Source organism: Dendrobates tinctorius, unplaced genomic scaffold (genome assembly GCF_039654945.1).
Source record: "Dendrobates tinctorius isolate UK_male_01 unplaced genomic scaffold, ASM3965494v1 ptg000143l, whole genome shotgun sequence".
NCBI classification, from domain to species: Eukaryota; Metazoa; Chordata; class Amphibia; order Anura; family Dendrobatidae; genus Dendrobates; species Dendrobates tinctorius.
Genome location: NW_027361810.1, coordinates 9,875,073 through 9,890,825, shown reverse-complemented (window position 1 = coordinate 9,890,825; position 15,753 = coordinate 9,875,073). Strand labels below are relative to the sequence as shown.

General features: G+C 42.0%; 1 protein-coding gene across 2 annotated transcripts; it reads right to left on the bottom strand.

Annotated features, from left to right (window-relative positions):
• Positions 1 to 7,825: 7,825 nt before the first annotated feature.
• On the bottom strand, positions 7,826 to 15,545 carry CRYBA2 (crystallin beta A2). Of its 2 annotated transcripts, none has more exons than XM_073545233.1 (5): positions 15,493 to 15,545; positions 10,379 to 10,545; positions 10,020 to 10,161; positions 9,785 to 9,927; positions 7,826 to 8,075 (listed from the first exon to the last, which is right to left on the bottom strand). In XM_073545233.1, exons 2-5 carry the CDS (start codon positions 10,534 to 10,536, stop codon positions 7,928 to 7,930), a joined length of 591 nt encoding a protein of 196 aa, XP_073401334.1. In that variant the 5' UTR covers positions 10,537 to 10,545; positions 15,493 to 15,545; the 3' UTR covers positions 7,826 to 7,927. The 2 variants fall into 2 exon arrangements, with proteins under 2 accessions (XP_073401334.1, XP_073401335.1); XM_073545234.1 differs by lacking the exon at positions 15,493 to 15,545 and adding an exon at positions 13,388 to 13,641.
• Positions 15,546 to 15,753: the final 208 nt, after the last annotated feature.

Sequence of the window (15,753 nt, the reverse complement as noted above, 5' to 3'; positions counted from 1 at the left end):
CCTCTTCAAGAAAGCCAACAGCCTGCAATGACCCCGCTACCTCCTTCTCTCTCTCACCACTACCGGTGATATCACCTCAACCATGTAAGCCCGAAAGGGCAAGGTCCCCTCTCCACTCTGTATCAGTCTGTCATTGTTAGTTTGTTCACTGTAAGTGATATCTGTAATTTGTATGTAACCCCTTCTCATGTACATCACCATGGAATCAGTGGTGCTATATAAATAAATAATAGTAACAATAATACTATAATACTGCGCCTAAGTACAACAAAATAACTACTATAATACTGCTCCTATGTACAAGAATATAACTACTATAATACTGCCCCTCTGTACAAGAATATAACTACTATAATACTGCTCCTATGTACAAGAATATAACTACTATCATACTGCCCCTATGTACAAGAATATAACTACTATAATACTGCCCTTATATACAAGACTATAACTACTATAATACTGCCCCTATGTACAAGAATATAACTACTATAATACTGCTCCTATGTACAAGAATATAACTACTATAATACTGCTCCTATGGCAAGAATATAACTACTATAATACTGCCCCTATGTACAAGAATATAACTACTATAATACTGCTTCTATGTACAAGAATATAACTACTATAATACTGCTCCTATGGCAAGAATATAACTACTATAATACTGCTTCTATGTACAAGAATATAACTACTATAATACTGCTCCTATGGCAAGAATATAACTACTATAATACTGACCCTATGTACAAGAATATAACTACTATAATACTGCTCCTATGTACAAGAATATAACTACTATAATACTGCTCCTATGTACAAGAATATAACTACTATAATACTGCTCCCATGTACAAGAATATAACTACTATAATACTGCCCCTATGTACAAGAATATAACTACTATAATACTGCTCCTATGTACAAGAAAATAACTACTATAATACTGCCCCTATGTACAAGAATATAACTACTATAATACTGCTCCTATGTACAAGAATATAACTACTATAATACTGCTCCTATGTACAAGAATATAACTACTATAATACTGCTCCTATGTACAAGAATATAAATACTATAATACTGCTCCTATGTACAAGAACATAATTACTATAATACTGCTCCCTTTGTACAAGAATATAACTACTATAATACTGCCCCTAAGTACAAGTATATAACTACTATAAAACTGCTCCTATGTACAAGAGTATACCTACTATAATACTGCTCCTATGGGACAAGAATATAGCTATTATAATACTGCCCCTATGTACAAGAATATAACTACTATAATACTGCCCCTATGTACAAGAATATAACTACTATAATACTGCTCCTATGTACAAGAATATATCTACTATAATACTGCCCCTATGTACAAGAGTATAACTACTATAATACTGCCCTGTGTACAAGAATATAACTACTATAATACTGCTCCTATGTACAAGAATACAACTACTATAATACTTCCCCTATGTACAAGACTATAACTACTATAATACTGCTCCTATGTACAAGAGTATAACTACTATAATACTGCCCCTATGTACAAGAATGTAACTACTATAATGCTGCCCCCTATGTGCAAGAATATAACTACTTTAATACTGCCCCCTATGTACAAGAATGTAACTACTATAATGCTGCCCCCTATGTACAAGAATATAACTACTTTAATACTGCCCCCTATGTACAAGAATATAACTACTATAATACTGCTCCTATGTACAAGAATATAACTGCTATAATACTGAACCTATGTACAAGAATATAACTACTATAATACTGCCCCTATGTACAAGAATATAACTACTATAATACTGCTCCTATGTAGAGGAATATAACTGCTATAATACTGCCCCTATGTACAAGAATATAACTACTATAATACTGCTCCTATGTACAAGAATATAAATACTATAATACTGCTCCTATGTACAAGAGTATAACTACTATAATACTGCCCCTATGTACAAGAATATAACTACTATAATACTGCTCCTATGTACAAGAATATAACTACTATAATACTGCTCCTATGTACAAGAATATAACTACTATAATACTGCCCCTATGTACAAGAATATAACTACTATAATACTGCTCCTATGTACAAGAATATAACTGCTATAATACTGCCCCTATGTACAAGAATATAACTGCTATAATACTGCCCCTATGTACAAGAATATAACTGCTATAATACTGCCCCTATGTACAAGAATATAACTACTATAATACTGCCCCTATGTACAAGAATATAGCTACTATAATACTGCTCCTATGTACAGGAATATAACTGCTATAATACTGCCCCTATGTACAAGAATATAACTACTATAATACTGCCCCTATGTACAAGAATATAACTACTATAATACTGCCCCTATGTACAAGAATATAACTACTATAATACTGCCCCTATGTACAAGAATATAACTACTATAATACTGCCCCTATGTACAAGAATGTAACTACTATAATGCTGCCCCCTATGTACAAGCAGGGCTGCCACTAGGAATTTTGGGGCCCCGTACTGGCAAAATTTTCGGGGCCCCCTTGAGACTCCGCCCAGGCTCCACCCCAGCCCCGCCTCCACCCCTCAAACTGTCCACAGTCCCACCTCTCTCTTGGAAAAACTCCACTTCTCACATATCACACATTAACAGTTCTCATTACCAGATCACACATCTAGCCAGCAGCTCTTGTTTTGGCCAAAAGATTTTTTTAAATCTGCCACCACAACAAGGTAGACTCTTTTGGCCGAGCTCTACTCTACTCTAACCTATTAAACATTTGCTAAAATATCCAATACAATTTAGGGATATTTTTTATTTATTTTTTAATTTTTAAAATGACCAATAATATCACATCCAAAGGGACAAATACCACCACACCATGTCCAGACCACATATTACCACCACATAGTGACCTATAATACCACATACAAGTAACAAATACAGCCACACCATGACCAGACCACATATTACAACTAGTGACAGAATAATAGCACATACAAGGAACAAATACCACGGCACCATGCCCAGACCACATATTACCACCACATGGTGACTGAATACTACAATACTGATCATTAATAAAAAAAAACATATACACACATCTGTGTACAGGTAATATAGTGATCAACAGTGACATTATGCACAGGACCTCTGTATATAGTGTCTGTGTACAGGTAATACAGTGATCACAGGTGACATTGCACAAAGGCACTCAGTATATAGTATATAGTGTCAGTGTACAGGTAACACACTGACTCACCACTGACATCTCTGGGTGAAGTCCTTCATCTTTGTTTTTTATCTTTCATCCAGCACACACCGCCATCACGTCTTCCAGCCAGGGCTCGTCTCTGCAGGAAATAACAGATTTATCTAGAGCTCCGCTTGCAGAACACATTACTTATTTTTTTCCCAACTTCTACACTACACCAGATGAAGAAAAAAAGGCAACATAGTGTCGCTCTGCACAGTAACAGGACCGCCCCCCCATTTAAAACAGTATCCTCAAAAAAAATAAATACATCACTGCAGTAATAATATCCTTTAATTAGCCCCTATGGTAATAATATCCCCCATCCTGGCCCCCGTGTGTCTCATTCCTGGCTTCAGCCATATTTTCTCTCATCCTGCCCTCATGAGTATCCATTCTGCCCCCATATGATCTCGCGATCCTGCCCAGTCTACATCGTATCCATCTTGCCCCATGATCCTGCATGATGTGTCTCCCATTATGCCCCGTGTCTCACATTCTGCCCCGTCCTGTCTCACTTTCACATTCTGCCCCCTCCTGTGTCACATTCTGCCCCCATGCCTCACATTCTGCCCCTCGTGTCTCACTGTCACATTCTGCCCCCTCCTGTGTCTCACTGTCACATTCTGCCCCTCCTGTGTCTCACTGTCACATTCTGCCCCCTCCTGTGTCTTACTGTCACATTCTTCCCCCTCCTGTGTCTTACTGTCACATTCTGCCCCCCTCCTGTGTCTTACTGTCACATTTTGCCCCATGTCTCACATTCTGCCCCCTCCTGTGTCTTACTGTCACATTCTGCCCCTCCTGAGTCTCACTGTCACATTCTGCCCCCTCCTGTGTCTCACTGTCACATTCTGCCCCCTGCTGTGTCTTACTGTCACATTCTGCCCCCATGTCTCACATTCTGCCCCCTCCTGTGTCTCACTGTCACATTCTGCCCCCATGTCTCGCATTCTGCCCCCTCCTGTGTCTCACTGTCACATTCTGCCCCCTCCTGTGTCTCACTGTCACATTCTGCCCCCTGCTGTGTCTTACTGTCACATTCTGCCCCCATGTCTCACTTTCTGCCCCCTCCTGTGTCTCACTGTCACATTCTGCCCCATCCTGTCTTACTGGCACATTCTGTCCCCATCATGTCTTGCATTCTGCCCCCATCATGTCTGCATTCTGCCCCCATCATGTCTGCATTCTGCCCCATCATGTCCTGCATTCTTCCCCATCATGTCTGCATTCTGCCCCATCATGTCTGTATTCTGCCCCATCATGTCTTGCATTCTGCCCCATCATATCTGTATTCTGCCCCATCAGGTCTTGCATTCTGCCCCATCATGTCTGCATTCTGACACCATCATGTCTTGCATTCTGCCCCATCATGTCTGCATTCTGCCCCATTATGTCTTGCATTCTGCCCCATGTCTGCATTCTGCCCCCATCATGTCTCCATTCTGCCCCATCATGTCTCCATTCTGCCCCATCATGTCTTGCATTCTGCCCCATCATGTCTGAATTCTGCCCCCATCATGTCTGCATTCTGCCCCCATCATGTCTCGCATTCTGCCCCATCATGTCTGCATTCTGCCCCATCATATCTGCATTCTGCCCCCATCATGTCTCCATTCTGCCCCATCATGTCTCCATTCTGCCCCATCATGTCTTGCATTCTGCCCCCATCATGTCTGCATTCTGCCCCCATCATGTCTGCATTCTGCCCCCATCATGTCTGCATTCTGCCCCCATCATGTCTCGCATTCTTCCCCATCATGTTTTGCATTCTGCCCCATCATGTCTGCATTCTGCCCCATCATGTCTGCATTCTGCCCCATCATGTCTGCATTCTGCCCCATCATGTCTGCATTCTGCCCCCATCATATCTGCATTCTGCCCCATCATGTCTGCATTCTGCCCCCATCATGTCTTGCATTCTGCCCCATCATGTCTGCATTCTGCCCCATCATGTCTTGCATTCTGCCCCATCATGTCTTGCATTCTGCCCCCATCATATCTGCATTCTGCCCCATCATGTCTGCATTCTGCCCCATCATGTCTTGCATTCTGCCCCATCATGTCTTGCATTCTGCCCCCATCAGGTCTTGCATTCTGCCCCCATCATGTCTCCATTCTGCCCCCATTATATCTGCATTCTGCCCCCATGTCTTGCATTCTGCCCCCATCATGTCTCCATTCTGCCCCATTATATCTGCATTCTGCCCCATCATGTCTCCATTCTGCCCCCATCATATCTGCATTCTGCCCCATCATGTCTTGCATTCTGCCCCCATCATGTCTTGCATTCTGCCCCCATTTCTCCATATTTGCCCCTGTGTGTCTCCAATCCTGCCCCCGAGTCTCCATTCCGCCAGTGAAACATATTGCCCCTTTCAATAATAAAATAAAAACTTTTTTCTTACCTGGCCTCCCTCCTGTGTTAAAGATGGAGCTGCAGCTGTCTGAGCAGAAAGGACCTGTGGTGACGTCATCGTCATGTGATCAGGGGGCGGGCTGATCAATGGTGAAGGCCTGAGGTAATGATGACGTTACCACAGGTCCTTCAGCTCTTCTGTAGCTCTGGATGTCGGCCGCTGTGGCGGCTCTGCTGATGTGTGCGCTGCAGGCCCGGCTGCAGCGCACACTTGGGGCCCGCCTGTCACCCCATGACACGCAGCACTTGGGGCCTAATGACTGGAAGCACAGGAGCGGGGCCCCTGATCTGTGGGGCCCCCTTCTGTATTGCTGTTCATGGGGCCCCATACAGCAGTAAGGGCTGTCATGCCCTGATGGCGGCCCTGTGTACAAGAATATAACTACTATAATACTGCCCCTATGTACAAGAATATAACTACTATAATACTGCTCCTATGTACAACAATATAACTACTATAATACTGCCCCCTATGTACAAGAATATAACTACTATAATACTGCTCCTATGTACAAGAATATAACTACTATAATACTGCCCCTATGTACAAGAATATAACTACTATAATACTGCCCCTATGTACAAGAATATAACTACTATAATACTGCCCCTATGTACAAGAATATAACTACTATAATACTGCTCCTATGTACAAGAATATAACTACTATAATACTGCCCCCTATGTACAAGAATATAACTACTATAATACTGCTCCTATGTACAAGAATATAACTGCTATAATACTGCCCCTATGTACAAGAAAATAACTACTATAATACTGCCCCTATGTACAAGAATATAACTACTATAATACTTCCCCTATGTACAAGACTATAACTACTATAATACTGCTCCTATGTACAAGAATATAACTACTATAATACTGCCCCTATGTACAAGACTATAACTACTATAATACTGCTCCTATGTACAAGAATATAACTGCTATAATACTGCCCCTATGTACAAGACTATAACTACTATAATACTGCTCCTAAGTACAAGAATATAACTGCTATAATACTGCCCCTATGTACAAGAACTATATCTACTATAATACTGCTCCTAAGTACAAGAATATAACTGCTATAATACTGCCCCTATGTACAAGAACTATATCTACTATAATACTGCTCCTATGTACAAGAATATAACTGCTATAATACTGCCCCTATGTACAAAAAAATAACTACTATAATACTGCCCCTATGTACAAGAATATAACTACTATAATACTGCCCCTATGTACAAGAATATAACTACTATAATACTGCCCCTATGTACAAGAATATAACTACTATAATACTGCCCCTATGTACAAGACTATAACTACTATAATACTGCTCCTATGTACAAGAATATAACTGCTATAATACTGCCCCTATGTACAAGACTATAACTACTATAATACTGCTCCTAAGTACAAGAATATAACTGCTATAATACTGCCCCTATGTACAAGAACTATATCTACTATAATACTGCTCCTATGTACAAGAATATAGCTACTATAATGCTGCCCCTATGTGCAAGAATATAACTGCTATAATACTGCTCCTTTGTACAAGAATATAACTACTATAATACTGCTCCTATGTACAAGAATATAACTACTATAATACTGCCCCTATGTACAAGAATATAACTACTATAATACTGCTCCCTATGTACAAGAATATAACTACTGTAGTGCGTATATACTTCTCATGTGCCAGTCCTCTCTACACTGGTACATGAGAAGTTTTGGGCCACTTTTCAGCATGTTCCGGCCAGCTCCGGTTGTATTTTGATCTGCTAGTGATTTTGTGATCAGGGTCTCTTCCATCATTTCTGCATTGACTTTTATGTTGGATTGGGATAGGTCTCTTTTCTGCTTCTGGTGTTGATCTCTTTCGCCCCCTTGTGGTGGCTTAGCAGAATGTTCACATAAGGAGATTCCTCTCTTCTTGCAGAGTAAGGGACACATTTATTTGCTATATTATGTGACATCTTGTGAGGTCTTTCCATATAAGTGATGGCATCACTAGACATAACATGAGGTCCGTGTGCAGGCGCCGTGTATATGGGGATGGGGCATATATATAATGTGTCCGGGGCTGGAATACAAAGTACAGAAGCCACAATGTATCATTAAAGATAAGTTTATTGCTATCAGCATGACTGTGGGACCGGGGTCAGTGGTCAGTCCACGGCCGGGATGGGAAGCTGGATGGGGCTGGGGTCGTCCTTAGTGCTGGATCCGGCGGATGGACTGGATCTGGTTAGTGTGCGCCTGAGTGCTGTATTCATTGTAGTTCTTGAATTCACCATTGTGTCTGTCCCTCTCCAGCACATACTGGTAGCCTCTGTATCCAGGGAACTGGTACGCTACCCAACTGTGGAGAACAGAGATGCCGGGTGAGAGGGGTGACATGGGCCGGTGGCGGGGGTTGCTCTGACTGTGCAGGGCCGGTGGGGGTCCCTGAGGTCAGATAGAATCACACTACACCATGTTTCAAATTATTATGCAAATTGGTTTTAAGTGTCATAGTGTTGTTTTTTTTAATGAATCCCATTGATGGTATTATGTCTCAGGGTTCTTTGGATCACTGAAATCAATCTCAGATACCTGTGATAATTAGTTTGTCATGTGAGCCCAATAAAAGGAAAACTGGATATTCCACACTATTGAGCAGGCCACAGTTTTCAAGTAACATGGGAAAAAAAAGGATCTCTCTGCTGCCGAAAAGCATCAAATAGTGCAATGCCTTGGTCAAGGGATGAAAACATTAGACATTTCCCGAAAACTTAAGCGTGATCACCGTACTGTTAAGTGATTTGTGACTGATTCTGACCACAGACGTGTTCGTGCAGATAAAGGCAGAATGAGGAAGGTTTCTGCCAGGCAAGTTCATCAGATTTAGACAGCAGCTGCTAAAAATCCATTACAAACCAGCAAACAGATATTTGAAGCTGCAGGTGCTTCTGGAGTCCCTCGAACTTCAATGTGTAGGATCCTTCAAAGGCTTGCTGTGATGCATAAACCTACTATTGGGCCACCCCTAAACAGTGCTCACAAGCAGAAACGGTTGCAGTGGTCCCAGACATACATGAAGACTAATTTTCAAACAGTCTTGTGTACTGATGAGTGACAAGCAACCCTGGATAGTCCAGATGGATGGAGTAGTGGATGGTTGGTGGATGGCCACCATGTCCCAACAAGGCTGCGATGTCAGCAAGGAGGTGGAGGAGTCATGTTTTGGGCTGGAATCATGGGGAAACAGCTGGTCGGGCTCTTTAAGGTTCCTGAAGGTGTGAAAATGATCTCTGCAAAGTATATAGAGTTCCTGACTGACATCTTTCTTCCATGGTATAAAAAGCAGAAACGTGCCTTCAGGAGCAAAATCCTCTTCATGCATGACAATGCCCCATCTCATGCGGCAAAGAATACCTCTGAGTCATTGACTGCTATAGGCATAAAAGGAGATAAACTCATGGTGTGGACACCATCTTCCCCTGACCTCAACCCTATAGAGAACCTTTGGAGTATCATCAAGCAAAAGACCTATGAGGGTCTATGAGGGTGAGAGGCAGATCACATCAAAACAGCAGCTCTGGGGGCAATTCTGACATTCTGCAAAGAAATTCAAGAAGAAACTCTCCAAAAACTCACAAGTTCAATGGATGCAGAATTGTGAAGGTGACATCACAGAAGGGTTCCTATGTTACCATGTAACTTGGCCTGTTAGGAGGTTTTGGAGTTAAATAGCTTTTTTGTTCAGTGAATGTGACCTCCTAATGCTGCAAATTCCACAAATGAGCATTTTCAGTTCTTTACAACATATCATATGTTTAGAAATTCTCCTGTGTCTAATAATTTGGAACATTGTGAGTTTTTATTCGTTTTGGAGATTATATTGTTATCATTGGGAGGTTTCTTCAATAAAATTCAATGTATACTCGGATGACTTTTATTAGACTGACTGTCATTGGCACCGACCACTTAGGAAAATCAGAGAAAAATATCATTTGCATAATAATTTGGAACCTGGTGTAAGAGATGGCAAAACCTGTTTAAGGGGAGACAGGAGAAGACGATACTCACGCTCCAGAGCTGACCTTGATTGAAGCCACCTCTTTGGAGCACCAACCCATGGCCTGCAGGGAGGGGTAGTCATCACAAAGCTCAAACTTGCGGTTCTGGAAGTTTTCACCTTCGTATAAAGTCACTTTACTGTCGCTGTGATTCTGTAGTAAAGAAAAAAAAAGTGATCCATACAATTACCCACAGAAATAAGGATCGCAACCTCATCGCTCCGTTACGTCTGTGGTCTCCTTACCGCGCATTTCACAGGTCGGAAGGACAGAAGATGTTCGGTTCTGTAGCCACTGTTTCCACTCCATGCTTCAAATCGAGGGTAATCGCCCTTCTCAAGGATGAACTGCTGCCCCTGGAATTCAGGGTATTCAAACCCGACCCATCTGGGTAGAAGAAGAGCACATTGGGGTCAGTGTGGGGTCGATAAGTAGGAGCTCCCTAAAATGTTCTTTAGATGACTATATTGGACTGATGCATTGCGCAGCGGCTGGTCATCGCTGCTTTATACAAACTTTTTGCAACATTATGATACTTTGGGCAAAATACATAATAAAGATATGTCCTCAGCGCCATCTGCTGGAAATAAGGGGTGACACCTACGGGCCACTTTCAACTTTGATGGAACGGATCTTGCGGATTCCTCTCTCCATAATGTTAGGACATTCAATGAGGAATTCACATCTCTTTCCCTGGAAGTTTTCTTCCTCCCAAACAGTCACTTTCCACTGACCCAGGGTCTCCATTGGCTGGCTGGTCATTATAGTTCACTGTAAGAAGAGGGTTCAAGTGTTCAGAGCCATGTAGTGTCCATTTATTTATAACGTTTTACTAAGTTATAATAGGGGAATTACTGATATGGCAATTCCTAAACTCATAATCTGTGCACAAAATATTAAAACAGATGCAAAACTTAGGTTTCTTTTTTGTTTAGGATGAATGTGTAACGGTGTCCCATGTAATGGCTGTTTCTGTAGAAGAGGGGCCATTAGGGGCTGTCAGGCACCAGTAACTAGGTGCCACAGTTACATCTGCACCTCATATAGTTGCATCTCTCATAACAGTGACTTAGATACTAACAATTGTAAAGAAAAAAATGGCTTTATAAATCTGTATTCCATAGTGTTGGCTGTATAAATCAGTATGTAGAGAGCTCCTCCTAGTGGTGGCTGTATAAATCTGTATGTAGTGAGCTTCCCCTAGTGGTGGCTGTATAAATCTGTGTGTATTGAGCTCCTCCTATTGGTTGTCCTACAAATCTCTATGTAGTGAGCTTCCTCTAGTTGTGACTGTATAAATCTGTGTGTAGTGAGCTCCCTCTAGTGGTGGCTGAATAATTCTGTATGTAGTGAGCTTCCCCTATTGGTGGCTGTATAATTCTGTATGTAGTGAGCTCCCTCTAGTGGTGGCTGTATAATTCTGTATGTAGTGAGCTCCCTCTATTGGTGGCTGTACAAATCTCTATGTAATCTCCTCCTAGTGGTGGCTTTATAAAACTGTATGCAGTGAGCTCCCTCTAGTGGTAGCTGTATGATATTGTATGTAGTGAGTTCCCCCTAGTGGTGACTGTATAAATCTGTATGTAGTGAGCTTCCCCTATTGGTGGCTGTATAATTCTGTATGTAATGAGCTCTCCCCAGTGGTGGCTGTATAAATCTGTATGTAGTGAGCTCCCCCTAGTTGTGACTGTATAAATCTGTATGTAGTGAGCTCCCAGTAGTGGTGGCTGTATAAATCTGTATGTAGTGAGCTTCCCCTATTGGTGGCTGTATAATTCTGTATGTAGTGAGCTCCTCATAGTGATGGCTGTATAAATCTGTATGTAGTGAGCTTCCCCTAGTGGTGGCTGTATATTTCTGTATGCAGTGAGCTCCCTCTAGTGATGGCTGTATAAATCTCTATGTAATCTCTCCTAGTGGTGGCTTTATAAAACTGTATGCAGTGAGCTCCCTCTAGTGGTAGCTGTATGATATTGTATGTAGTGAGTTCCCCCTAGTAGTAACTGTATAAATCTGTATGTAGTGAGCTCCTCCTAGTGGTGACTGTATAAATCTGTATGTAGTGAGCTCATCCTAGTGGTGGCTGTATAAATCTGTATGTAATGAGCTACCCCTAGTTGTGACTGTATAAATCTGTATGTAGTGAGCTCCCAGTAGTGGTGGCTGTATAAATCTGTATGTAGCGAGCTTCCCTTATTGGTGGCTGTATAATTCTGTATGTAGTGAGCTCCTCATAGTGATGGCTGTATAATTCTGTATGTAGTGAGCTTCCCCTAGTGGTGGCTGTATATTTCTGTATGCAGTGAGCTCCCTCTAGTGATGGCTGTATAAATCTCTATGTAATCTCCTCCTAGTGGTGGCTTTATAAAACTGTATGCAGTGAGCTCCCTCTAGTGGTAGCTGTATGATATTGTATGTAGTGAGTTCCCCCTAGTAGTAACTGTATAAATTTGTATGTAGTGAGCTCCTCCTAGTGGTGACTGTATAAATCTGTATGTAGTGAGCTCATCCTAGTGGTGGCTGTATAAATCTGTATGTAGTGAGCTCCCCCTAGTGGTGACTGTATAAATCTGTATGTAGTGAGCTCCTCCCAGTGGTGACTGAATAAATCTGTATGTAGTGAGCTCATCCTAGTGGTGGCTGTATAAATCTGTATGTAGTGAGCTCATCCTAGTGGTGGCTGTATAAATCTGTATGTAGTGAGCTCATCCTAGTGGTGGCTGTATAAATCTGTATGTAGTGAGCTCCCTCTAGTGGTGGCTGTATAAATCTGTATGTAGTGAGCTCATCCTAGTGGTGGCTGTATAAATCTGTATGTAGTGAGCTCATCCTAGTGGTGGCTGTATAAATCTGTATGTAGTGAGCTCCCTCTAGTGGTGGCTGTATAAATCTGTATGTAGTGAGCTATCTATCTATCCCTCCTCATATGAAATATATAAAGCCCATTATTAATACTTGACTGGAATATTAACATTAACAGATAACAAAGATCAGGAAAGATTGGAAATATCTACAACCAGATCATATAGCAAAATACAAGTTTTAAAAATCTAAAAGAAAGAATCTAAAATAATAAAAGATCAAAGAAAATGAGGAACGATCATCTATCTATAAAGATCTAAAATAATATTAATACAATACAAACAAAAATATTATTTACAAAATTACAAAATGAAAAGTATCATTAGAAAAAGTCGGTGTATATCTACATCCAGATCATAACTTCAAATATCAGTATAAAAAGGGAATAAAAGTAACCAAAATATGAAATAAAATGAGAATAATAATATATACAAGGTCTAAAATAAATTAAAGCACAATATATACTGCTCAAAAAAATAAAGGGAACACAAACAGCCTGTTGTATATGGAATAGTGTTCCCTTTATTTTTGAGCAACGTACAATGAAAATGCAGAAATGAATATAAATAATGGCAACAATAAAACCTAATTAAAATAATAAAAACAAGACAAATGTAGCTTAAAAAAATACAAAAAATAAAATAAAAATTCTTCTCTTTGTTTTTAGCTCCACTCGCTTTGATTTTCTTAATTTTTCAATAATGACATTTGTGGCCCAGTTTTCCGTCGGACGCTCCGGCACAGGCCTTACCTGAGGGGACTGGAGGCAGCGGGTTCGGTTTTGGGCGGCCTCCCTGCCTTTATATATACAGCCACATACCGAGTGGATAATGCTGAATCTGCAGATCAGGGCTGCACACTCAGCAGAGCTGGGGGGAGAGATAAAAAGAGTGGGGTAAGGGGGGCACCGGCACAGTGAGGGGCACCGAGCCGCTCGCTGTAGGGCCGGACCGGCTGTAGGGCCATTGTAGCAGAGGATCAGGACAAAGAATGGAAACTGCTGCGTTCTGTTTGTCCGGATCAGACACAATGGACGAGCGATTGATGCAATGAAAAGCCCCTTTATTTGGTTGGTTTTGAGTCCTGCTGCTCTGGCACCTTCAGCGCTGGAGTCCAAGGGGGTTGAGTGGGGGTACAGCCAGGCCGGGCGGGTCAGACAGACACTATGGGGTTCAGTACGGCTGCTGCGCGCCTTTTCTGCTACACTTTGTTACCAAAATTCTGCTGGAAACTTTTTTTTTTTTTTCATGCCATAATCGGAACCAGGTTTTGGCACAAATGGTCCAAATCCAAAAGTTGCCGACACTAAAAGAAAGATGTCCGACGTGTAGTAATATTCCGCGGCACTCCCTGCTGCCGGACATTTGGCGCATCGTCCAGCTGTCAGGTTCTCTAAGGGTCTGTGCACACGTTGCGGATTCTGCTGTGCACACGTTGCGGATTCTGCTGTGCACACCACACGTTGCGGATTCTGCTGTGCACACGTTGCGGATTCTGCTGTGCACACGTTGCGGATTCTGCTGTGCACACCACACGTTGCGGATTCTGCTGTGCACACGTTGCGGATTCTGCTGTGCACACGTTGCGGATTCTGCTGTGCACACGTTGCGGATTCTGCTGTGCACACGTTGCGGATTCTGCTGTGCACACGTTGCGGATTCTGCTGTGCACACCACACGTTGCGGATTCTGCTGTGCACACGTTGCGGATTCTGCTGTGGATCCGCAGCAGATTCTCCTGCGGCGTACAATACCATTCTGTCCTATGTAAAACAAAAAACGCTGTGCACATGCTGCGGATTTTCTGTGGATTTAAATCCCCAGCATGTCAATTCTTTGTGCGGAATCCACAGCGTTTTACACCTGCTCCATTATAGAAATCCGCAGGTGTAAAAACACAGGGAAAACCCGCACAAAATCTGCAGAAAATTCGCAGGTAAAACGCAGGTCATTTTACCTGCAGATTTAGCAAAATCCGGGCTGAAAAATCCGCAGCCAAATCCGCAACATGTGCACACACCTCACGCTTAGACGACAATAAGGCTGTGTGCACACGTTGCGGTTTTACCCACGATTCTGCAGCGGTTTTAACCCTGCAGAGCCGCTGCGGTTTCGGCAACAAGGTACAGTACCATTAAAGTTAATGGTAAAACGAAACCACTGTGCACATGGTGCGGTAAAAACCGCGCAGTTTCGAGGCGGATTACAAAACGCAGCATGTCAATTATTAAAGCCTCGTGCACACCTTGCTCATTTATGACTTGCAGATTTCATCTGGTGAAAACTGTGCACTAAAATATATGTGAAAAATGCGGCATAAATGTGCATTTTTGCTGCTGTGTTTTTCCTGCCAAGAGATGCAGAAATGTCTGCACCATATACTGTATGTAATGTGTGCACAGACCATAAGGGTTTACAATTTTAGAAAACTCCTGTAGTTTATTGAAAAAAAAAAAAAAAAAAAAAATGTTGTGCCCTCCTCACCCTCTTCAGGTCCAGCACTAAATCTCTGCCACTGCTTCCGGTATATGCTATTGGCTGCAGCACTGACAGCACTGCAGTCAATCGGTGACCTCAGAGGCTCTGAGTGTCCCATGCCGACAAATCGGGAAGAACCGCTGAGCACAGTGATTGGCTGCAGCTCTATCAAAGCGACAGCAGCTCTGCAGACAACAACAGATACTGGGAACAGAGGAGGAAACTGAGCACTGGACCTGGGGAGGGTGAAAAGGCTTTTTTTTTTTAAATACCAAATTTAGCTGGAGGACTGGGCTTTTCTGAAATAGGAAAACCCCATTAATATACTGTATGTACCCATTTCCATTCAATAGGAGCTTCTCTATCCGATTCTGCTGACCTGAGAACTCTGATGTGCTTATGAGGCTGGTAGCTTAGGTCAGGAGAGCTGGCGGTCCGGATGGGTGTACTTAACTGAGCACAGATCAAGTTTAACGAATGTGTCAAATCAGTCCAAGCGAGCTCGCTGATAGATTCTCAGTTAACTCTTTCTGGACTTTTCAAGACAGAGGACAAAGAAAGCAAACTGTGCAAAATTTCTAAAAGAAACACAATGACCAAAATATTTATTTTTTAGCTAAAATTACATAAATTTAAGTAA